This window comes from Sturnira hondurensis, unplaced genomic scaffold (assembly GCF_014824575.4).
Source record: "Sturnira hondurensis isolate 20B ecotype Veracruz unplaced genomic scaffold, ASM1482457v3 Scaffold0011178, whole genome shotgun sequence".
Classification (NCBI taxonomy): domain Eukaryota; kingdom Metazoa; phylum Chordata; class Mammalia; order Chiroptera; family Phyllostomidae; genus Sturnira; species Sturnira hondurensis.
Window position 1 is genome coordinate 310,025 of NW_028083809.1, and position 26,215 is coordinate 336,239.

At 39.0% G+C, this 26,215-nt stretch overlaps 1 protein-coding gene across 2 annotated transcripts in view; it reads right to left on the reverse strand.

Annotated features, from left to right (window-relative positions):
* Positions 1-640: 640 nt before the first annotated feature.
* SMAD5 (SMAD family member 5) overlaps positions 641-26,215 on the reverse strand; it is a 51,595-nt gene continuing 26,020 nt past the window's right edge. For both annotated transcript variants that reach the window (XM_037059482.1, XM_037059481.1), the window contains 6 exons: positions 24,801-25,373; positions 18,417-18,668; positions 16,798-16,917; positions 4,171-4,392; positions 2,810-3,066; positions 641-1,443 (listed from right to left, as the gene is read on the reverse strand). In XM_037059482.1, coding sequence (XP_036915377.1) covers positions 1,300-1,443; positions 2,810-3,066; positions 4,171-4,392; positions 16,798-16,917; positions 18,417-18,668; positions 24,801-25,203 — 1,398 coding nt within the window. In that variant the 5' untranslated portion in view covers positions 25,204-25,373 and the 3' untranslated portion in view covers positions 641-1,299. The remainder of the gene's footprint in view (positions 1,444-2,809; positions 3,067-4,170; positions 4,393-16,797; positions 16,918-18,416; positions 18,669-24,800; positions 25,374-26,215) is intronic.

Sequence of the window (26,215 nt, forward strand, 5' to 3'; positions counted from 1 at the left end):
TGTCTGCAGTCTTTGACCCACGAGTGTTCTGAAACCAGCTCTGCCGGCGACCACTGACAGTTCCTTCAGGTCTGACACCAGGAGCCTCGTCCTTGGGGCGGGACGGGAAAGGCTCTTCCTAGGGCTACAGTACACAGGTCCCCGCGTGGGGAGACTGGTGCAGTGAGAGCAATGGACTCAGTACAGGATTTTCCAACATTAATAACGTCCATCAAACTGGAATTAAAAAGGCACCTTAAGCTGGAGCTAAAGAGTAACAGTACTATAATCTAGGCTGAAAATACAACAAAGGCTAGAAAAAGCATAACTTCCTACAACTGTCATCTATAAATTGCAGTGTTTGTCCATATAAAAGGGGAACCAGGGAAGTAAGGATAAGCAACTAAAACACACTGGAGTCCAAATCAGTTCAGTGTGTTTCGCAGAAAGTTACACTAAAAACTGTCGCCCATCAAAGTGCAAAGTAAAAGGCTAATGCATGTCAAAATTGGAGTCCTGGCAACGCGAGCCAAAAGCCACAAATGCAGCCGAACACGGCCATGCGTCGCGCTGCCACCGGCTGAAAAGCAGTACTTCGGACAGGTTCTGAGTGAATGACACACACCAGAGAACTGTGGTTGGCGATGATCTTTTTTTTTAAAAAAGGAAATGTTACATAAAAGATATATTGAGTGAGTCACAATACACAGACGAACATTTAGCTGTATTAAATGGAAGCCATCTAGACAACTACCCCTTTGCTTTCACTGCACGCCACTTGTTGGAGCAGCGCACAGTGTTCCACACATAGAAGACTTTTTATAGTTCCTTTCAGGTCCCTACCATATGCTTCTACAGAACAATGAACTAGACTTTTTAAAAGCTGGTGGGACGAAGAAACTGGAAAATGTACAGCTTCTTGAGTATCAAGAGTCGAAGGGAAGACTTTTCACTGTGTACCCTCTCTTACACTATCATCATTTTTCATGTATTGTTCTACATTTTTTAAAAAAGTTGAACAAATTTTTAAAAAATTGTTGGGACAATAAGGCAAATGTATGTTCCAGTTTAAGATTAATGCCAAACCTCAGAACTGGGGCACAAGATTTTCTCTGCATCTTTCACAACACTTTTTGAGAGTTAATCACGTGAACACTAATACAAACAAATGTAGATTCATCACAAAATACAAATGTATTGGTCACAATTATGTAGAAAAAATAAGATGTTTTCCACGTAAGCTCACAGTATCTGTATTGAAAGTTTCCCTAAAATTAAAACAAGTCCACTAATGGTATCACTGGAAAGCACCCTTCTGCACTAAGAAACAGAAGAGATGGGGTTCAGGGGGGAGCCCATCTGAGTGAGGACTTTATCCAGCCACTGCAGAGGCCCGTGCAGGTGAATCTCAATCCAGCACGGGGTGCTGGTGACGTCCTGCCGGTGGTACTCCGCTCCCCAGCCCTGGGAAAATGAACAGACATCGCAGTGAGCACCTCCTCCGAAGTGTCAACCAGCCAAAACCGACTCTCACACACCAACACACAGACACATCACAGCAGACGCACACAGCACGTACTCAAACAAAGACCACAAACCCAACCTCAGCATTCGCCATGGAGTTCAAAGTAACACCACGGCTGCATCACTGAAAGATAGATGGCTTTCCAATAACATAGAATTCCCTTAATAGAAACTGTTGGAGCAAGCTATTTCAGATTTCTTTTTCTTTTTCAATTTTACAAAGTTAATACATTCTAAATCTCATAATTTAAAAATTACTATTTCTGCAGTGAGATACATTCTTAATTGAATAAATAAAACCTATAAATAGCCTCATGTAAGTTCATATCAGATTTTTTGTACCAAATTCTTTTTGTTTCCAAGTTTTGGGTATTTTCTTTTTAAATAAAAGATCAGACACTACAGATCTGATCAGTGCATGCAAGTGCAATTTAAGTGGCAATTATGTATCAACCACCCTTTGAAACAGGAAATTATGGGATCAATTGAGCTTGAACACTTGATCTTAACCTCCAGAAAAAGTTGAAGCTTTTTTCATTCGTATTTGCCCGGAGTTATCAACTCTCTGCTTTACTGCTTATAGTAAGTCCTGGGCCAGAAAAATTAGGCTGGGGAGCTGGGAGGGTGGGGGTGGGGGGCAATAGGGGAGAAAAAATTAAATACACAAAAGCCGTATTTCTACAGGAGACTACCGTGACAAACCAATGTTGGTGACAAGCCTGCACTACACTGGGCAGCACGGAGGCATCGGGCTGCGGGGCCTGGACGCAAAAGGAGACACCTGCACAGGGCACCTGACAGCTGCTCTTCCTGGGCTGGTCCCTAAGGGCCCAGTGGGTCCAGTTCAGGTTGATTGAATGTATCACTAAAATTCTTTCCACATTTTGCTCATGAACCATCATCTTTGGAACACCAATAAAATCTGGCCAACAGTAAATGATAATTCTGAAAAGTTCTTTAAACTTCGCAAACAACTTCAGCATCTAAAGAACCCTTCAAATCACTCTCACAATGGGGTCCGACGGTGACTGACGCTGCTGAGGCTAAGGGCCTAGATGGGTTTAACAGTGAACACTCTCTAGCAATTTAGTCTTCACTTTAAATTCTCTGTAAGCTGAGCCCTTTTCAGACCTACCATGTGATTAAAGTTACAGAGTGAAGAATTTCATTTAAAAACCTATTAAATCAGGTTAAATGTAATCACTACCTTTCATTTAATAATGGCTTTATAAAATTATATCCTACAGACATATAATATACACATTCACAATGACTCAAATTGAGCTACAGGTTCCAACCTACTGACCTTGACAAAACTCATTCGAATCGTGCACATTTTGGTGAGTTCATACACTGCCTCAAACCCATGGTTGACAGACTGAGCCAGGAGCTGTGCAAACTCTTGATTGTTGAAAATTTTGAGGCTGCAGCTGCTGGGAATCTTACAGACGGTGGTAGGATGAAAGCCATGATGGAAGTTGCAGTTCCTGCTCTGAACAAATATGCTGCTGTCGCTGAGACACTCTGCATATACCTCGCCGCCAACGTAGTACAGGTGAACCCCTGGGAAAGACAGGCATTGCCGGAGTCAACAAAGCAGTCTAATAAAGCCACAGGGGCTGCATGAGGGGTAACCGAGAACACCCACAAACCTAGAGCCAACACCCTAGTCTTTCGACAGAAGATACCACCAGGTGGCCTTATGCTTCCAGAGACAATCCCTTTCAAAGGAATGCTTGTTATCAGAGAACACACACAGTCATTTGGCACCGAGTTTTGTGCTCCTTTTGCTAATGGAGGGAAGAAAAACGTTAAAAACATACTAAGGCACATATGAAAATTTAGGTCACAAAAGGAGCCTTTAAATGGCAGGTTTTACTTTCCTTTAAAAAAGGTTTTGGTATTTAAAGTATACATATATAAATAAATATGAATACAGTTAAATATTAAAAATTCAAATTACACATCTGAAGCTGAGTTGTCCCCAGCTTTCTGCTACTCAAACAGTGCTAAAAGGCCATCCTTGTCCACACACACCTCTGCACATGTGTGAGTCACAGACCGGTGTGCAGTTGTGACATTAACAACTTTTTTTGAGCAAATAAAAATGACCCACGGAAGAAAGGGTCCTAACACTCCACACACTGATTCTAGAAGTCAGGAATTCACCAAGTAAATTCCTTTGGAAACACTCTACTGTAGTGAGAGAACCAACGTACAGAAGCGAGGCACCTCACTCAAATGGGGTTTCCTACCTGCAACCCTTCAACGTAATGGAAATTCCTACATGTCATCTTAACCCCAAATACTCCATAAATATCACAATTATAAAATGTTAACCCTTCCAACAGCATTCAAATATTTCACAAGTATTGTTGTGTATTTTTTATGAATCAGGTAGTTTTAGCTGCTGAAGATGGTCTAAATCAGAAAGATATTAAAACAATAAATGTAGGTAATTTGCTTTCAGATCCTAAGCACCATGAGCTTATAATAAGCAAGCAGGTAAGGGAGAGAGGGCTGATTGTGTCTTCACTTCCGCGCGGGGACTGGAGGGCAGAGACCGCGCCCAGGCTCTGTGTGCTCCAGCACTGCACACAGAGGACAGTCCAGGGCAAGCACAGCACACACAGAATTCAAGTGAATGTAGAGGACTGACAAAATTACCTTTTCCAATATGTCGCCTAGTGTTTTCAATTGTCGAATTACGGTTAACATTTGACAACAACCCCAAGCAGAATCTACTCTTGTTATTTGAAGGGTCAGTGAATCCGTCTACTAACACACTGGTAGAAGAGGCATGAAAAGCTTCCCCAACACGATTGTTTAATTCATAGTAAACAATTGAACACCAATGTTTGGGCTCTTCATAGGCAACAGGCTGAACATCTGTGAACAAACCAAAGAGAAAAAGAGTTTAAAGCATAATTATCAGAAACTCCAGATTCTCTACCTGTTTCCCTTAAACTCAACTATATGAAAAAGAAAACATTCAGATTTTTCACTTAGTCTCACTGTCCTTCCTGGCTTTGAGTCTGTATCCAAAATACATACTCCAAAATGCTGTGACTCTGATGATTTTTATAAGTATATAATACAAGGATAGGCAACATCATATTCTAAATGGTTTTTCCAGCAGAATCTAATCCAGGTTTAATGTTTGAGATGACAAACCTGTTTCAGCACCCTAAAAGACGTAATTGTACCAAGTACCTATAAAGTCATACTAAACAAAACTATGAACTAAAAACTAAGAGAGATTCTCAGCAACAGACCCTCTAGAATAGAGGGGAACTTTTTCAACTTGATAAAGAATATTTACAAAAAAGCCCATAGCAACATCACACTTAATGGTGCAAAACTAGATTCCCTGCTAAGACACCAGCAGTAACAAGGTAGAGCTGTTCCTGCTACTCCATTTCAACACTGTACTGGAAGTCCTAGCTAACGCACTGAGACCCCCCCCCCCAAAAAAGGAAACAAAAGGTATACAGATTGAGAAATAAGAAATAAAACTATCTTTTTTTCCCACAAATGACATGACTGTCTACAGAGAAAATCTGAAAGAAGTGACAAAAAAAAATTCCTCTTGGAATTAGTAAGCAATTATAGCAAGATTAGTATACAAAAGTCAAATCACTGTCCTATATACCAGCAATGAACAAGTGAAATTTGACACTGGAAACTCATTACCATTTACATTGGCATTCAAAAATGAAATACTTAGGGAAAAATCAAACAAAAATAGGTAGAAGATCTTTGAAAAAACTGTAATACTCTAATGAAAGAAAACAAACAACTATAAATAGCTATTCCATATTCTTTTTTTTAATCCCTCCCATCTCCCCCCACCCACACCTATTCCATATTCTTGAAGCTTCAATATTGTCAAGATGTCAGTTCTTCCCAAGATGATCTATTGATTCAATGCGATCCCAAACAAAATCCCAGCAAATCATTTTGTGGACATCAAGAAAGTAATCCTAGCCCTGGCTGGCATAGCTCAGTGGATTGAGCGCGGGCCTGTGAACCACACAATCGAGGTTCGATTCCCAGTCAGGGCACATGCCTGGGTTGCAGGCCAGTTCCCAGCAGGGGACTCACGAGAGGCAACCATACATTAATACTTCTCTCCTTCCCTTCCCCTCTAAAGATAAATAAATAAAATATTTTAAAAATAATATTAAAAAATTTAAATGCTTAGATATTAAAAAAAAAAAGAAAGTACTCCTAAAGTTTATATGGAGAGGAAAAAGACCCAGAATGGCAAACACAATACTGAATAACAGAACCAGAAAACTGACACCACCCAACTTAAAGACTATAAAGCTACAGCAGTCAAGACTGGGTGGTACTGACAAAAGAATAAACAATCCGATCAAAAACAGGAGAAAATCCAGAAACAAACACATAAATATAATTAACTGGTCTCTGATGAAAGAGCAAGAGCAATAATGGAGAAAAGATAGTTTTTTCATCAAATAATTTAAGAACTGACAGTCACATGCAAAAAAATTAATCTGGACACAGACCTTATACCCATCACCAAAATTACCTCAAAATGGTTCACAGACCTAAATGTAAAATGCAACCTATAAGACTTCTAGAAGATAACATAGGACAAAATCTAGACGACCTTGAACAAAATGGTAAATTTTTATACATAACACTAAGACATGATCTATGAAAGAAATAATCAGTAAGCTGGATTTCACTGAAAACTAAAAACCCTGGCTATACCAAAGACACTACAGTCAAGGAAATACGACACAGACTGGGAGAAAATATTTGCAAAAGACATATCTGATAAAGAACTGTTATTCAAAATATACAAAGAACTCTTAAAACTCAACAAGAAAACAATCTCCCCAATTAAAAAATGGGTCAAAGACACAAAACAGACACCTCACCAAAGAAGTTATATACTTGGCAAATAAATATATCAAAAGATGCTCCAGGACTTCCGGTCAAGATGGCACCGCAGGTAAACGCTGCTCACCAAGCACAACCATATCAAAATGACAACTAAAATATAGAATCACCATCACTCAGAACCGTCAGAAATTGAGGTGAATTGAAGTCTCACAACTACGGAACTAAAGAAACCACATCCATCCAGACTGGTAGGAGGGGCCCAGACACAAAGTGGGCTGGTCCCACACCCACATGCGGTGGATAAAAATTTGGGAGGAGTATCTCAGGATCGAGGAGTCCCAGGCCCACATCAGGCCCCCCCAGAGCAGGGTTCCAGTGCCAGGAAGATAAGCCCCCATAACTCCTGGCTACAAAAACCAGTGGAGATTAAGTGGGTAGAAGAAAGTTCTGGAGTCCCAAGGAGTTCCTCTTACAGAATACACACACAGACTTAATCACTCAGTCCCTCTGAGCTCCAAGCCCAGGACAGCCACTTGAAAGGCACCAGGGGCAACGGAGAAAGTGAAGTGTCTGGTATGAAGGCGAGAGCTGGGGGAGAGTTTTCTCTCAGACAAAAAGGCAGGCCACTGCCCATTTTCTGAACCCTCTCCCTAAAAAGCCAGGAGGCTGGTGCCATATCTGAGAGTCCATCACCTGGCTAACATTGTTTACCCCACCCTGGAGATCCCATGAGGCTCCATTCCACCCAACTTACAGGCCATCCTACCTGTTTTTTCCGAATGAATGGCTGGTGTTAGCCCATGCTTCACAACTTCCTAAATCCTATCAAAAAGCAACAGCTGGCCTCAGTGAGACAGCAACCCCCATACCTCTCACTAAAAGGCCCCAGGCTTGGCACTAGCAGCAGCCAGCCTAGATGCAAGCTTGGTTTTGCCTGGGAATCTCCAAGCCCAACACAAGTTAACAGCCGTATCAGACTGCTATGAGCCGTATCAGCTCATAGAGGATGGCCCTGGGCAAAACACGGCGAGGGGCTGACCTTAGCCTACACCACCTGGGAAACCCCAGAGCCTGCCCACCCACTGAAAAACTACTGACACACTGGAGGTGGTCAGTGGTCACAGCCAGTACTTGCAGCTGACTGGCCTGGGTAAAGCCCTCCCATTGACCTGCCGACAGCAATCAAGGCTCAACTGCAAGAAGAGGTTGTACTCAGTTCACATGAAGGGCACACCTCAGGAGACAGGGGAGGCTGTGCCACTGGACCCTACAGGACACCTATTACATTAGGCCACATTACCAAGACAGGGAGTCATAGTAGCTCTACCTAATACACAGAAACAAACACAGGGAGGCTGCCAAAATGAGGAGACAAATAAATATAGCCCAAATTAAAGAATAGGTCAAAATTCCAGAAAAAGAACTAAAAAAAAAATGGACATAAGCCATCTATCATATGCAGAGCTCAAAACACTGGTTGTAAGGACGCTCCAGGAACTCAGTGAGGACCTAAACAGCATAGAAAAGATCCAGGAAGAAATGAAGGACACTCTAATTAAAAGAAAGAACAATTTACAAGGAAGTAAGAATAGAGTGGATGAAGCCAAGAATCAAACCAACAATTTGAAATGTAAGGAAGCAAAAACAACCAATTAGAACAAGAAGAAAAAAGATTCCAAAAAAAAAAATGAGAATACTGTAAGCAACCTCTGGAACTTCAACTGATCCAATATTTGTATCATAGGGATGCCACAAGGAAAAAAAGAGCAAGAAATTGGAAATGTATTAGAAAAAAAATAGTCTATTCTGCTGTGTATAATGCATGTCACTTGCCCAAATTTTTGAGGGAAAATCATTATACTCATGCACATTATACATGGGTATAATGATTACATATCATGGGTATAATCATGGGTATAAATACTCTTGTGTATGATGCACACAAAAACATGGGTGAGCATTACACACAGGAGCACATTATACACAACAAAATATGGTAATGGAAGAAAATTTCCCTGATTTGATGAAAGAAATAAACACAAGTCCAGGAAGCACAGAGTCCCAAACAAGATGGATGCAAAGAGGTCCACTCCAAGACACATTATAATTAAAATCCTCAAGGTTAAAAAGGGAATCTTAAAAGCAGCAAGAGAAAAGCAGTTAGTTACCTACAGGAGAGTTCCTATAAGACTGTCAGCTGACTTCTCAAAAGAAATTTTGCAAGCTAGAAGTGATTGGCAAGAAATACTCTAAGTCACGAAAAGCAGAAACCTACATCCAAGATTCCTCTACCCAGCAAAGATATCATTTAGAATTAAAGGGCAGATAAAGTGCTTCTGGGACAAGAAAAAACTGAAGGAGTTCAACATCACCAAACCATTATTATATCAAGTATTAAAGAGACTTAAATTTAAGGAAAAAAAGATCAAAACTAACAACAATAAAATACCAACAAATACATATCAACAGTTGAATCTAAAAAACAAACTAAGCAAACAAAAAGAACAGAGACAGAACCATGGACACAGAGAGTGTTTTAATGGTTGCCAGATGGAAGGGGAGTGTGGGGGATGGGTGAAGAGCTGAGAGGATTAAGAAGCACAAATAGGTAGTTACAGAACAGCTATGAGATGTAAAGTACAGTATAGGAAATGGAGTAGCCAAAGAACCTACACATGACCCGTGGACATAAAGAGTGGTGTAGGGGTTGCCTGAGGGAGTCAGGGGTGCTGGGTGGAGGGGGCAGAGGGGAAAAAATTGGGACAACTATAATAGCATAATCAATAAAATATAATTTTTAAAAAGATGCCCCACATTGTATGTCATCAAGAGAATGCAACTTCAAATAACAATGAGATACCACTGCCGGTCATTGGAATGGCCCAAATCCAAAAAACTGAAAATACCAAATGCTGGTGGGAGTACAAACTGTGTAGCCACTTTGGAAGACAGTTGGAAGTTTTCTTATGAAACTAAACACACTTTCAGCTTACAATGCAGCAAATGTTTTGTGTGAAGACTATGGTCACACAAAAACCTGCACAGTGTGTAGAGCAGCTTTACTTATTATCACCAAAACTTGGAAACGACCAACATATCCTTTAGTAGATGAATTAATAAATAAACTATGGTACATCCAGAAAGTGGAATATGATTTAGAACTAAAAAGAAATTAACTACCAAGCCATGAAAAGACAAGGAGATAATTTAAACGCAAATTGCTAACTGAAAGAAGCCAATCAGAAAAGGCTACATAGTGTATGATTCCAACGATGTAATGTTCTGGAAAAGGGGAAACTATGGAAACCATAAAAAGATCAATGGTTGCCAGGGTGTAGGAGGGAGGGAAGGACCAACAGGCAGAGCACAGAGGATATTTAGGGAAGAGAAACTATTCTGTATGGCACTATTGAATAATGGTAGATACATGTCATTATTCATTTGTTACAACCCACAGAATGTACAACAGCAAGAGTGAACCCTAGTGTAAATTACAGATTTCAGGCGATAATGACGTGCCAGCCAGTGCAGGTTCTCTGATGCTTAGTAAATGCTCCTCTCTGGTGCCGGATGCTGATTGTAGGGGAGGCTGTGTATTTGTGGAGGCTGGAGGTATGTGGGAAATCGGTTCTGCTCAAATTTGCTGTGAACCTAAAACTGACCTAAAAATTAAAGTCTGTTTAAAAAAAAAAAAGCTAAGTGAGCATTATCTTTGGGTAAAAAGTGATATACATTTAAAATATTAAGTGACAGAACTGACTATGGAAAAAGATTTATATACAGTAAAAAATACAGATGGTACCCGACTTATGATGTTATGATGGTCCAACTTAAGATTTCTCAACTTTACAATGGTGTGAAAGCCATATCCATTCAGTAGAAACTGTACTTTGAATTCTGCTCTCCTTCCGGCCTAGCAATACATGGCAGGACACTGCCTCCTGACCCTGGGCAGTGGAGGCACACCACCGCTTCCGGTCAGCCACACGACCGCGAGGGTAAACAACCGATCACCTACAGTGTGTTCGTTGTGCAAGATGATTCTGCTCTACTGTAAGCGTGCCGGGTATGTTTAAGGATAGCCAGGCTAAGCTACGATGTTTAGTAGATGAGGTGTATTAAATGCTTTTTTGACTTAAGCTATTTTCAGTTTCCAATGGGTTTATTGGGATGTAGACCCACTTTAAGTTAAGGAGCATCTATACTGACCAAGTTCTTATTTGTGTGAAAGTCAACAATTCATAACAGACACAGTGGGTGGGAGGGACACGGAAGCCAGTCCTCACAGGAGCTGTACTCAGGCAGAATCATGACCCTTAATTCTCTTTTTAAAAAAGCAGGGACAAACATGTGAGAAAAACTTAAGAGTGGTTACATGGCCTATGTAGGCAGTGTAAAAGAAATGATTCTAAAATTTAGTTCTAATTTTTCAATTACAAAAAATTCAGAAGAGGAGAAACAGAGAACAATAAATCAATGCGGACCCACAGGGCGAAATCCTAACAGCTCAGATTTTAAAGATATTTATACAAAAATGGAACAAGGAGGGGCCCCAAACCAAAGACACATACAAATGAATAGCAGGAAGTTATAAGAATAGTGTCAGGAGGGGAATGAAGGGGGGAAATGGGACAACTGTAATGGCATAATCATAAAATATATTTTTAAAAAATAGTGTCAGGAAAGCTAAAGATAAGAATGAGCCGAAGGCTGTAAGGGAAAAATTCCTAAGGACAACTAAGAAAGACAATTCTGGTTGGGGTAAAAGGGAAGAGAAAGAACAGCTTTGTTCATGCTCAAGGCCAAGGGTATACTGTTAACTGGTGATTCGAGGCACTGCAGTTTACCTCGATCTTCCTCTTATACCTCTCTGGAGAGAAAGAGAGAGAAAACAAAATGCGACTGAAATGAAAATAATTTTTGGTCAAAAAAAGACATCTTTGAGGGCAAGAAGACTTGAGTGCCAAGTTGCTCTGGGGGCTCCACTGTTTAGTTGAGACAAACTACATTCCGAGGAGCATCTAACATTCTCCACCACTGAACTGCACTGCCTGATCTCTGGAAAACCGGAAGAAGAAAAGAAAAGTGACAGCTGGGGTGAAACAGTCGTTTTCAAGAGGAAGATGATGATAATACAGCATCAGGTTACTGGGTATAACCCGATGCTGTATGCTAAGATCATTACATATACTGTCTAATTCAATCAATATACTGATAATCCCTATGTAAACATTCTATTTATTTTAACAAATGGAGAAACTTAGGCTTAGAGAGCTCAAAAAGCTATCCTAAGTTGCAAAGAAAACAAGTAGAGATGAAGGAATTCAAATCCAGAAATTCATGTTCTGAGACATTTTGCTGTAAATGAAGGTAGATTCTATGAATGACAAGCAAATTAGTACAACAAAATCCCTAGGTGAATTCTAAATCTTGAAAAAGCAAAGACATTAACAAGACTATTGGGAAACCTGAAACTGAACAGTTTTGAGAGACATGGGGCTCCTGGAGGAACATGGTGTGACAGACACACGGTCTTCTGGTATTATCACAAGTGTAACACACACACAAATACCATTCTTTTAAGAAATATATAAAATAGCAGTATCTTCTTCTAAACTTGTGACAAACTAAAGAATTTAGAGTCTCACAATAAACTGGCTTTTAAATCACAATAAGGTACCACTTTATACCCATTAGGATGACTATTATTTTTTAAAAAGTGTTCACAAGAATGTGAAAAAATTGGAACCCTAATGTAGGCTGGTGGAAACATAAATGGTGCAGCCCCTCTGGAGAACAGCTTGACAGCTCCTCAGTAGGTTAAACACAATTACTGTAACTTCAGCAGTTCTACTCCCAGGTGTGTAATACCAAGTGAGTTAAAAGGCAGAGACTCGCGCAGGCACCTGTGCACCAATGTTCAGAGCAGCATTATTCAGAATAGAAAAAGGTGGAAACAATCCAAATGCCCATCAACTGACACATGAATAAACAAAATGTGGTATGTCCATACACGGGAATATTATTCAGCCTTAAAAAGGAATAGGATTGTGATACAGGCTACAACATGAATAAACCTTGAAAACATGGGTAGGTGAAATAAGCCAGACACAAAAGGACAAATACATATTTTATGATTATTACACTGAGGAAACCAGAATAGGCAAAGTCACAAAGACAGAAAGTAAAATGGCAGTTACTGAGGGGCACAGAAAGGGAGAATGGAGAGTTCTCGTTTAATGGTACAGAGATCTGTTTGGTGTCATATGGAAGTTCTAGAAGTGGACAGTAGTGACGGTGCAAAACACTGCAGATGTACTCGACTTTACTGAATTGTACCCTCTCTTTCTCAAGAGTCTCCAAAGTGCCTGAAGCAAAAACCAACAGAACTCAAAAGCAGAAATAAGTGATTCAATACTAATAGTTGGGAACTTCAATCTCCCACTCTCAAAAATTGAAAGAACAATTAGAAAGAAATTTAGACAAAAGACTTAAATAATACTATCAAACAACTTGGTTTAACTAAAATTCATAGATCCCATGATACCCTATGACAATGAATATATAATATTTTCAAATGCACATGGAATAATCTCCGAAGTACACCATATGCTCTGCCAGGTGCTGGCAAACGTTTTCTGCTCACCAAATCCAGCAACATATAAAAACGGTTATATGTACCATGACCAAGTGGAATGCGAGCATTTTAGGTTTTGCAGCCCACACACTCTCCCCCTCGCACAGTCTTCTTTAATGATCCTTAATAATCTAAAAACCATACTTAGGTCTCAGGCTGTACAAAAAAATGCATGTAACAAGTTGCAATAAATTTTAAAAAACAGAAATCACTGTGGGCACGAAGTATATTAAGTGCCCACAGTGATACTGAATTAGGAATTAACAACTGAAAGAAAATTGGGGAACTCTGAAATATTTGGAAATTGATTAACATGCTACTAAATAATCCAAGAGTCAAACAAGAAATCACAGGGAAATTTTTAAATATTTTGAACGGAATAAAAATGAAAACAAAACATATCCAAACTTAATGGGGTACAACTAAAGCAATGGTTAGAGGGAAATTAATAGTTCTGAACAGCTGTGTTAAAAAAAAGGAAACATCTCAAATCAATAACCTAAGATTCTACCGCAAGAAATTATAAAAGAAGCAAACTACACCCAAAGTAAGCAGAACAAAGGAAAGAGCAGTGGTCAGAGTGGAAATCAATGAAAAAGAGAAAAGCTGGTTCTTTCACAAGATCAACAAAACTGACAATCCTTTAACTAAAGGTACCAAGAAAAAACAAGTAAGACATAAATTTCCAAAATCAGGAATGCAGACATAACTGCCAACCCCCCCCGAAATTAGAAATTAAAACTTTATGCCAACAAATTAGATGTGAATGAAATGAACAAACTTCTAGACAGACAGAAATTACCAAAACCAACTCAAGAAAAAAACAATGACCCGGACAGACCAATATGACAACTAAAAAAGCTGAATCAGTTTTAAAAATCTTCCCACAAAGAAAAGTCCAAGCACAAATGACTTCACTGGTAAATTCTATCAAATATTTAAAGAAGAAGTAATACTTACAATTTACAAACTCTACTAAAACCAGGAGGAAACACTCCCCACCTCCTCCCATGAGCCATTATTTCCCTGACGCCAACGGCAAATGAAGGCATCACTACAAACTGCAGAGCAGTATCACGTATGAATGCACAAGCAGGAACATTCAACCAAACGTCAGTAAACCTGACTGACACAGCAATACGTGAAAAAGGACTATACACCTTGACCATGTTGGAATTTATCCCTGGACATTAAGGCTGCTTAATGTCAAAAAATCAGTTCATGTAATGCACCTAGTACTAGAAAAATAGAACAGAAAACTCCATACAGATGCACAAAAGTCGTTTGACAAAATTCAACAGCTCGATGAATAAAATTTAGAGTTCATTCATGATAAAACTTCTCAACAAACTAGAAATAAGAAAGAACTAATAATTTACTGGCTAGCCCCTCCAGAATAGTGATGAATAGAAGTAGAGTAGATACACAACCTTGTGTTCTTTCCAATTCTAGGGAAAAGCAATTTAGTCTTTTATCATTAAGTATGAGGATGGCTGTAGGTTTTTCATATGCACCCTTTAAAAATAATGAAAGACAGAAACAGGTATCCAAGTTGGACAGGAAAAAGTACTGCTTTTTACTCATGAACAATATGCTCCTGTATTTAGATGACTCCAAGAAATCCATATATCACACACACACAAAAACCTACTACCAGAACTAATCTTGCATTCAGTGAGTTTGCAAATCACAAGATTAATATATATAAATCAACTGTATTCCTATATACTACTGAAGAACAGTCCAAACACGAAACTAAACAAATTCCAATCACATAGGAATAAATTTTAAAAAGAAGCAGATATAAAAACTGAGAAGATACAAATGAATGGAAAGAGATCCCACATTCATGCACTGGGAAATGATAGTATATCGCCCTAAATTTATTTAGAGATTCAGTGTGAACTCTATCAAAATTCAAAGAGGATTTTTTAGAGGAATGAAATTGAGAAACTGATACTGAAGTGATATGGAAACGCAAAGAACACAGAATAGCCAAATAATGTTAAATCTAACAAAGTTGGTCCTGGGCTGCTGGTTCAGTGGATTGGAGCATAGTCTCATACACCAAAAGGTTGCAGGTTTGATTTCCCCAGTTGGGGTGCACATGGGAGGCAACAAATTGATGTTTCTTTCACCCTCTCTCTTTCTCTTGCTTCCTCTCTCTAAACAACAATGAACAGTCTAGCTGGTGTCGCTTAGTGGATTGGGTGCTGGCCTGCAAACGAAAAGGTTTGCTGGTCCAATTCCGGGTCAGGGCACGTGCCTGGGTTGCAGGCCGGTTCCCAGCAGGGGATGCACGAGAAGCAACCATACACTAATATTTCTCTCCCTCTCTCTTTCCCTTCCCCTCTAAAGATAAATAAATAAAATCTTTAAAAAAAAGGACTATAAGGTATAGATACACTGAGAGTCCTGAAATAAATGCTAACTCGTATAGTCAGCTGATTTCTGAAAAAGATGCCAAAGCAACTCAATGGAGAAATAATACTGTTTTCAACAAACACTGAGTGCCAGAACCAACTGCGCGGCCATGTGCACAAAAATGTATTCAGACCTTCCCATGCGAAAAGCTTAGCTGGATAGGAATCATATACCTAAATTTAACAGCTAAAGCTATAGATAGAACTTCTAGAAGAAAACACACTAAGAAAGTTTTCATGACCTTAGGATGGACAAAAATTTCTTAAGACACAACAAAAGAAAAAGAAAATAATCATTAAACTTCATCAAAATTAAAAACTTTTGTGCTTCAAAAGATACTATTAAGAAAATGAAAAAACAGTTCACAGACTGAGAAAATATTTGCAAATCAGGTATCTGATAAAGGTCTTCTATCCAGAATATATAAAGAACAAGTACAACTCAATAATACAAATTATGCAATTTAAAAATGGGCAAAAGATCTGAATAAACATTTCACCAAAGAAGATATAGGAATGGTTAATAAGTATATAAGTACATAAGTATGTACATAAGTATGTTATTCATTAGGGAAGTACAAGTTCAAAACCACAATAATATAGCACTTTACACAGAATGGCTGTAATAACTAAAAAAAGAAAATAACAAGTGTTAGGAATAAGAATGGGAAATGGTACTGCCACTTTGGAGAAATTTGGTTGTTTTTCTTAAATAGTTATAATAGTTATCAAATGACTCAGAAATTCCACTCTTAGGTCATTTACCCAGGAAAAACAGTGTCCACACAAAGACTTTTATAGAAATGTTCATAACACCATTGTGTATACTAACCCCAAACTGGAAACAATTAAAATGTCCATCAACTGACGAATGGATGAACAACACGTGGTACGTCCATGCAACAGAGTACGTGTTCAACAATGAAAAGGAACTACCGATACATGAAGCAACATGGATGAACCACGACAACATGACACCCAAGTGAAGGAAACCAGATGCAAAAGAGCACACAATATGTGATTCTATTTATATGAAATGTTCAAAAAGGCAAATCTACAGATACAGAAAACAGATTTGAGGGTCCCTGAAGCTGGGTTTGGGAAGAGGACAGACTACAAAGTACTCACAAGGGATGTTTTAAAAGGATTATGGAAATGTTCTAAAACTCCATTATGGTGATGGTGTAAAACTTTGTACACTTACAAAAATCAATGAATCATACACTTAAAATGAATAAATGTTATGGCTATACATTATACCTCAATAAAACTGTTTTTACAAAGGAGCCAAGATGTTAACAAGATGCAAACAAAAGAGCAAGAACAAAAAAAAATTAACCTGTTGAGTATTTCTCTTACCTCTGCTGGATATACTGGGCATAATCTGAGGAATCATATTACTGCTGGTGTCCATGGGCTGGGAACTATCCTGACCCATCTGATCATCCGGCGGCATATAGGCAGGCGGTGGAGTATCAGCTAAGAGAAGAAAATGAGACAAGTTAAAGACACCAAAGACTAACTCCATCCTGCTCAAAGTTACTGTAAAAGAATTTAAAAATTCTTAAGATTCCCAGCAGGGTTCATTACTGAGTATCACAGACACACAAAAAGCAGGATGTTATCTTAGGACAAGAGAAAAGGAAAAAAGACAGCACAACCACTTGCTACCGAAAACCTCCTGTAAGCCCACATATATTTGGACAAACCAGTAAGAACAGTGCTAAAACTCACTAAAGTAGAATTCAAAGTCAAGAATTCTGCCTTCATTTGCTTAGAATCACCTACTCAGAAAAACTATAAATAGTGGAAATGAATCTGAAGGACACAATTATCCTCAATACACTTATGTATCTACAGAGACACTTTTAAATGAGCAAACTCATCACATACTGTACACTATTATTTAAAACTGGAAAATAAAGTTATGTTCCTTCAAAAACTGCCCTCAACACTAAGAGCAGTTTGTCTAATTTTTTTTTGCAAACACCTAAAATGGCTAAATAATTCTCTCAGGAAACTGAACATTAACTAGAAAGTCTCTTGAGTTCCAACACTCATGTTGAAATTCTTTGCAAAATCTACAGCTATACTTTGTCTCAGTAACTATAAATATTGAATACACTTTGTCTTTCACCCCAAGGCTTGTACAAGATACATTCAGAGACAGAACTATAATCAGAACTGAATCTAGGACAAAGTATAAAAATTAGCTTTTGAACACACACTCAAAAGCAAGTTAAACAGTTGGTACTTAATTCCTCTTTAAAAAAAAAAAAAACCAACCCTCTGCATCCATTGATATTTTGCAGCAGAGAAGCCACAAAGAATATAATGACTCTGCCTGCAACAGGCATTCAAGTGTTTGACAGTGACATAGGATGTGTCGGTACATGACATGACATTAACAAAAATTTAAAACTTGATAAATTATAATCTACTTATCTTTCTCCAGGCAAATCAGTTCATCAGTTATCTTATTCAAGATAACTGGAATTCATTTTAACCTTCCAAAAGTCTAAAACGATCTGACAAGCAAGGTAGTAAAGCTGAAAAAGCAGAGTTTAAAGTCAAAGAAAGTTGGGTCTGAACCCCTATTTCTTAGCTGTGTGACTTTGGGCAAGGTACCTAAACTCTTAGAGTCAGGACCAATTCATTTTTCCACCTGTGAACAGGAATAATATCTATTTCATGGGCTGTTCTGAAGATTAAATTTAATGCAACATTTTTCATCACAGTATCAGTTATATAAAAGTTAATAAATGGTTTTAGTATTATAAATTATATAATATTTAAATACATGGTATCTGCCAAAATGAAATCCAAAACTCCCCTGTAAATCAAACAATTACCAAAGAATACAGAATCAAAAGTCGCTAGTTCTTGGCATATAACAGTTCACCCAAAGGGCCAGCAGTATAGGAACAACTGCTGATTCTCAGGGAGTCATACTTCGTATCAATGAAATAAAGTCCTACCTGGCAGCTGAAACGGACTTCCTGGTCCAGAGCTTGCTGGGGAGTTGGGGTAGGTGCTGCTGGCAGGAGAAGGCGGGTAGGGGCTATTTGGAGATAAGGGGAAAGGAGTGTTGTTGGGCTGGTGGAAAGAATCTGGAAAAGTTGCATTTTGTGGCATGTGCGGCTCATTGTGGCTCAGGTTCCTAAACTGAACCAGAAGGCTGTGTTGCGGATTGAATTCATTATGACGAGGCACTAATACTGGAGGTAAAACTGAAAGACAAAAATCAGAAGTCCTCTGTCAGCAACAACTAAAGCAAATATTCCATGCATATTAAGGGGTACATAGAAAAGGTTCAAGTAAAACTACAGCCCCATCAATACACTTTTAGGAAGGCCTGCTTTGTAGAACCTTGAATCTATTTACGTAATAACCAATCCCAAATTCTCTACCCATTTAGCACATATAAAGTGACAGAAAACCCAGAGAAGATACGACTCCCGTTCTGTAAGAGATAAGGCATATTTTAAAACAGTAATACAGAAAATTTAATGCAATGAGAGTTCAACAAAGGTGAGTACCTCTAGGTGGCAATGAATCCAACAGAATGTTGTGGAAAAGACAGTACCTGAGTGGACCTCAAAGAACTAGGAGGATTTCGCAGGGGAGTGCCAGTGGTGGGGAGACTCCAGGAGGAGGTGGGGAGACTCCAGGAGGGAGGTCAGGAAGGATAAACGGCTGGTCTAGCCACTGAACCAGGAAGCAAGAGGGAGAGACTGGAGTTGAGGTCAGCTATACAGATGTCCTGAAAGCCTCGAGGTTTCCAACTTTGAGCATTTCATGTTTCTCAGTCTGAGAGATCTCACATTTTATGTTCTTCCGTCAAGTCTTCCCCACTCAAAAGTTTTCCCACGTAGAATCTTTTATTCAAAGTCAGTTTTCTAACCAGGACCATATTGGAAATATAGACAACAAAGCCCAAACATTTTAAGAGATACATTTTTTAAAAGATAAACTTTTTGAATAAAGCCAAATATTCACTTTTTCTAAAGACCCAAGAGATCAACCAGACACAAGTTTTGATTACCTTTCCCCATAGAAAACAGAAACAGACTGATTTCCTTAAACTCTCACTGAAGCAACTCATCTTTTACAACTTTCTTGTATTTGTCAATGTTCTTTCATTTCTGAAAATCTCTGACTCTGACATCATGAGCGCCAACAAAACCAAGGTTTTTCAGTTAACTAGGTCATACTCCCCTCCCAGAAGCAGAATACCTGAGGGATGAAGAGGCTCTTACTTGTATTCAGTTTTTATTTTACTGAGCTACTGTTGTAATTATGTGGTTCACATCCGTCTACAATGCCTTTATCTACTGTGTACCACCCACTGCTGCCCTCCTTAAAGAACAAGGGCCGGCTGCCACCGGAGAACAGGTGGGCACTGGGCCGCAGGAGCTTCCGCGTTTAGCTAGCTAGCAATCTGAAAGACTCAGTAAAATAACTACTTAGGAATTCAATCTAGTAAGGATTTCTTTACTTTTTTTAAAAGGCAGAGCTAAAAATCACTGACTTCTCCCTTATTTGTGTATCTATACACATTTTTATTAATTATTTTATTTTTACCCCCTAAAAATACATGGATAGCTTAAAAAGATTGATAATACAAGAGATTTTAACAAAAACAGCAATTTCTGAGCCTCATCCATACTGCTTCCAGAAACAAAAAATATATTGCCCTGGTTGGTGTAGCTCAGTGGATTGAGCGCTGGCCTGCGAATCACACGATCACGGTTTGATTCCCAGTCAGGGCACATGCCTGGGTTGCAGGCCAGTTCTCAGCGGGGGACGCACAAGAGGCAACCATACATTGATATTTCTCTCCCTCTCTCCTTCCCTTCTCCTCTAAAGATAAATAAAATCTTTAATATATATATATATATATACACACACACACACACACACACACACACACAAATTCTTAACCATTTTCTAATTCTTTATATACCACTAAATACGTTTATATTACTATTATTGAGTTTATGACATTATTTACAGATTTGCTATGACAGCAAATGAAGTGGCTTTCTTATATCATCTATCCCATCCCCCTCCCCAAATAAAGTTACATTAAAATTTTTTGTTTAAATTAATATCATGTTAATGTTATATATAAAGATTATTCCTTGTTGAGCTGAGTATGTTCCATGATTATATTTTTTCCTGAACAGTGGTTTTACTACAGTTAATTATGGCCTGTTCCTCTTTCAGAAGTCCAACAGGCCTGTCAAATTCCTATCGACATTACTTTCCAGACACCACAAATAAACACAAAACTCTGTTGATTCCACGTTTCCCTGTATCCTCCATCCTTCTGCTAAAATCTAGACTGGTCGCTACTTAAGTCTCCTACAAATCTGAAGTCCTTAGACTTGCCTTCTCTTCTCTCTCCTGCTGGATCTCATTTTCTGAGCCTCATCTCCTCCAATTATCTTCCTAAGTGGGGGGGTATAAGGAAGATAAATTTTGAGTCCTTGCATATACAGTACGTCTTGCCTTTTGTTTGTCTGTAGGCAGATTCTAGAATACATAACTCTTTGTCTCTGAATTTTGGGGGCAATACTTTATTTTCTTCTAGAATTCAAAGTTGCATCGGAAATAACAATATTCTCATTTCAATCCTTTCCACATGTTCTGTATTTTCTAAGAGCTTTCAGAATATTTTTTTATCCATAATATACTAACATTTCATGTTTGGGTCTTTTTTTACCCCTCATCTGGTTATTCAGTCACTGGGCCTTTTCAATTTTCAGTTCTGGAACTTATTCCAGTAGTATTTCTTTAATAATTTTCCCTGCCCTTTTCCTCATGCTCTATTTCCAGGATGATTATTATTAGAATGATATTTAACTTGAAGCTCATTCTGAAGCAGTTAATGTTTGAATCTAAGTACTTTTCCTCTATTAAGTCATCTAATCCTGATAATAAAACCAGAGGGTAGATATTATTATTCCTGTTTTACAGATGAGGAAACTAAGCCAAAAAATGGTTACATAACTTGCCCATAGTCACTTTCATATATTGATAAAATTGGGATTCAAACCCAGAAAGTCTGGTTCCAGAGAGCCGTCTTAAATCCCCAGACAATACTGCCTATTAGATTAAGCACTGGGCCACGTGAGTTGGCCCTGTTTTTCTTTCCCAACTATCCTCCATCTTTCTAGTACTTTCTCACTCTACTATATATTAGCAATATAATCTTATATCAGTTACTTCCCTTGGTTTTCCTCATCTGTAAACATTAGGTTTCAATTTTGTTTTTTAAAGATTCTACTTATTTATTTTTAGAGAAAGGGGAAGGAAGAAAGAGAGGGAGAGAAACATCAGTGTGTGGTTGGTTGCCTCTCAAGCACCCCCAATTGGGGACCTGGCCCACAACCCAGTGATGCTTTGGTTTGCAGGCCCATGCTCAATCCACTGAGCTACACCAGCCAAGGCTGTAAACCTACTAGGTTTACAATGTTAGTACCATTTTCTAACCCTATAAAGAAATAACCTCATAATATTAAAAAAGTACCTGGTCCACAATGCTCAATACATGTTCATTACTATTACAGTTACTACTACCCCCACTTCATTAATACTGAAACCAGAAAGTGATCCATCCTTTATAACAATGCTTCACTTGCTTAAGCATACCAGGGCTATGCCCCAGTTTTTTCTATAGAGTGAATCATGGTGGAGAAAATAGATTATTTAAAAAAATAAGACATTTCACCCTGGCTGGTGTAGCTCAGTGGATTGAGCGTAGGCCTGCACACCAAAGGATCATGGCTCAATTCCCAGTCAGGGCACATGCCTGGGTTGCAAGCCAGTTCCCAGCAGGGGACCATGAGAGGCAACCATACATTGATATTTCTCTACTTCTCTCCTTCCCTTCCCCTCTAAAGATTAAATAAAACCTTTTAAAAAATAAGAAAATAAAAATAAGACATTTCTATTGGGAGATTGTTAATCACTCTGTGGCTATTATAATACACTAAATTCCTAGACCAGCCTCCTGGATACATGAAGCTAGGGAATTTTTCAGACTATACTTTTCTATTAACTCCTCAAATCTTCCTTTCTTCGTCACTTCCTAAAGGCTACAGATCTCCTCGGATTCAATAAGAAACTGAGAGTCACCTCAAACACCAATTGGCAGCTCTAAAGCCCTTAAATTGAACTTCCCCTGACAGCACCTCACTGCTATTCTTTCTGCCAGTCTCCACATCCAATGTCCTTTTCACAGCCTTTTTACCATCCTGGGCTTATATTATCCCCACGTGAAACCCAGTGTGGCACACAGACTCCAAGGTGACCACCGTGTTCCCTCCTCTGAGTACCATTCTTGTGAAATCCTCTCTCTGTGAGTGCAGTACCTGTGACTTGCCTCTACCAACAGCATATGGCAAAAGTGGTAAGATGTATGTGGTAACATGCCATAAGAATGTAATACCCTTCCAGCAAGAAGACCCTATTTTTCTTGCTGGCTTTGAAGAAGTACACTGTCATGTATGTGAGCTACCTATGCAGAGGTCATGTGGCAAACAAATAAAGGCAGTCTCCAGTTGACAACCAGCAAGAATCCAACAGCCGGCAAGGAACCGAATCCTCTCAACAATCACCTGAGCTGGCAAGTAGATCCTTCCCCAACTGGGCTCAGAGGAGACACAAGCCGTGAACAACACTTTGACTACAGCATTACAAAGGACCCAGTTCAGCTGGGCCTGGACTCCTGACTCACAGAAACTGTGGGATGATAAATGTGTGTTAAACCATTTTTTGTTATGCAGCAATAGATAACTAATGGGCCCAGCTAGTATCTCACTTGGCATATACAGTTCATTCATAACAGAATGGTATTTACCGAGCATCATCTATAGCACCGCGATGCAGCACAGGGTGAGACAGAGAAAGGTCCTACTCACTTCAGTCAATAAACAAATATCTAACAGAGCATCAAGTAATGATGTGGGTATTTCAGCAAGGACTGAATGGAGTGAGAAAATGTGCCATAGAAAGATCCGGGAGAATACTCCTCAAGTACAGGAAACAGGAAGAAAAAAGCCTAGGTGCAGGAGTATGGCCAGTCCAAAGAACAGAGGAAGTCTGGTAGGTCACGGAGGGTCTTGTAGAAAGCTGTTCTAACTGTGACTGAGAGCCTTCAAAGTATTTTGGGCAGGGACTGACATGATTCAATACATATTTTTAAACATCACTCTGGCTGCTATGTAGGAAACAGAACAGGTTGGAGAGGGAGGGAAAGCAGCAGAGAGACCAGTGAAAAGACAACTGGAGGTGGAGGACGACGATGTGCTGCACTGAAGCAGCCGTGCTGCAGGTGGCGAGCGCTGACATTACCAAGATACGTTCTGAAGGCACCGCAAACGGCGTCACGGCGGCGTCTGCTTGCAGCCCAAATGCGGGTGTTAAGGGAGAGAAATAGAAGATGACTTCTAGGCAGCAATTATATAAATATTGGTGCCATTTATTTCAATAAGGAGAACTGGAAGAAAAAAATGGCTTGGTGGGGGAAAAATCAGAAGTCCTATTTAGATATTAAATATGGTATGTTTATTGGGCACACTCGAGTGGAGATATCGAGTACGCAACTGGATACAAAAGACCAAATCTCAAAATAAAAGTTGACTGGGATTCTAAATGTTATCCTGAGCTTATAGATGATCTAAGACATGAGACAGCATGAGAGCACATAGAAGAAAGATACAGAAACTGTCCAGGGACTGAATCCTATGAAAACAGAAAAAATGGACCAACAAAGAGCCCAAGCAACAACAGGCAGGAAGGTAGGAGAACCAGGAAACTGCAAGGTTTCAGAAGCCAATACAGAAAAAGCCTTGGGGGCGGGGGGAGCAATTGTATCAAATGATGCTGGGAGGGTGAACAAGAGGACAGAGAATGCCCGCTCTCTCCTGGGTCACTAGTGATCCTGACAAGCCAAATGGCAGTGAAGACGACTTTTCCTTCCATCAACAAAGAATGGAAGGAAAGTAATGTGAAGATAATAAAAACAAAGACTCCTCTAAAAGAACAAGAGGAAACAGTGCAGAAGATTGGGTGTGTGGAGGTATGAATGAGGGCAAGGCAGGGAATTCTTCAACTGTTACTTTAGGATGGGCAGCATTATGCCACACTTACATGCTGTCACAAATAGCTGAGAAGCCATGAAAACTGGATCATCTATATATAAAAAGCTGAATTCAAAACCCAGTATTCCTTCCAAGATTAAAATCTTTAGGAAGGAAACCACAACACTGTAACCTTTTAACTACTAAATCCAGTTAAATGCAAATCAGGAAAAGGTAAGTTTTCCAAATTCTTCTCAAGGGAGTAAAACCTACCTGGACTCTCCACTCTCTTATAGTGGTATGGGTTGATACAAACTTCTTTTTGTTTAGATCCAAAAGGAAATTCACAAATATCCAATGGTTTTAGCTCATGATGACTCTGCAAATCAGGCCAGCGCCAAACACGACAATATATAACGTGGGGTAAGCCTTTTCGGTGAGAAACCTGCAGGCGTCCATCTAAAGACCTGGGGATAGTGACACATTTGCTCGGCTGTCCTGGACTGCTCAAGGCTTTCTCCAGTTCCTCCATGGCACCCTTTTTCTTTTTCAGCTTTTTCACCAAAGCATCGACTGCCTTTTCTGCCCATTTCTCCTCTTCATCACCTTGCTTCCAGCCCAACAACCGCTTTACTGCTGGACTAGTAAAAGAAAACAAGCTGGCCATTGACGTCATTTGATAGAAATCTTCAGAGACCTTCCTGCAACTCAAAGTCCGTGGCTCCTGAAAGAAGAGGTCACAGATGTAAAGTCATACACAGGTCCTAAGCAGAAGTTCCAATTTAAAAGGCAAGAGTGACATTTATCTTCGTAAGTGCCATAAGCTTCTTTAGATTGGTTCAAGACCTGAAAGAGAAAGGGGGGAAAGAAGAATATCCCTAATTTAAAGGAATGCAATTAACATACATTAAAATCAATATAATTGAAAAGTATGTTATTTTTAAATAAGAGGAAAAAGCATTATAAACTAAAACAAACAAAAAACCTAAGTCTAGAAAAAATTTTTTCCTCAAAAGTCCTGGGATCACTCAATTCCATCTTCTTAATATGAGCAAATAAGTCACAGGCAATGCCAAATAATAACTAAAAGCAAAAACAGGTTGCTCTACCTTCTATGTATTATTTAAAAACAATCAAACAAAAAACAGCCTCTAAACTTTTTAATTCCTTTGGTCAGACCAGGAAGCCCCCCAACAGCCTTCTAAGGTTTGATTCCAAGCACTTTTCTTCACTGAAACCCATGTTACATGCTATGTCCATTTATAACATGGCCTTATACGGCCTGATCTGAACAAGTGTCTTAAGAGAAATCTAGCTCTTCTGTAAGGTAACTGTTCTCTTTAAAATGTTTCACAAAACTTGCAAGGTTTGGGCAAAAGCCATGGTCTTATTCAAGTCACATTATTAGATGCAAATTTTATTAAAGCTTGTCCTAAGAAAAAATGTACCGAACCCTCAAAAAAAATCCTAATACACATAACTGCCAGGGAGATGAAAAGTATCTATTTTTAAAACTAAGAATGGTGAAGAGTTTTTAGAAGTTTAACCCCCCAAAAGGACAGTTTCTAATTTGTAAACTCCTATTGCCGTCTAGGATATCTTTTTTCTTTTTTTTTTAAAGATTTTATTTATTTATCTTTAAAGGGGAAGAGAACGAGAGAGGGAGAGAAATATCAATGTATGGTTGC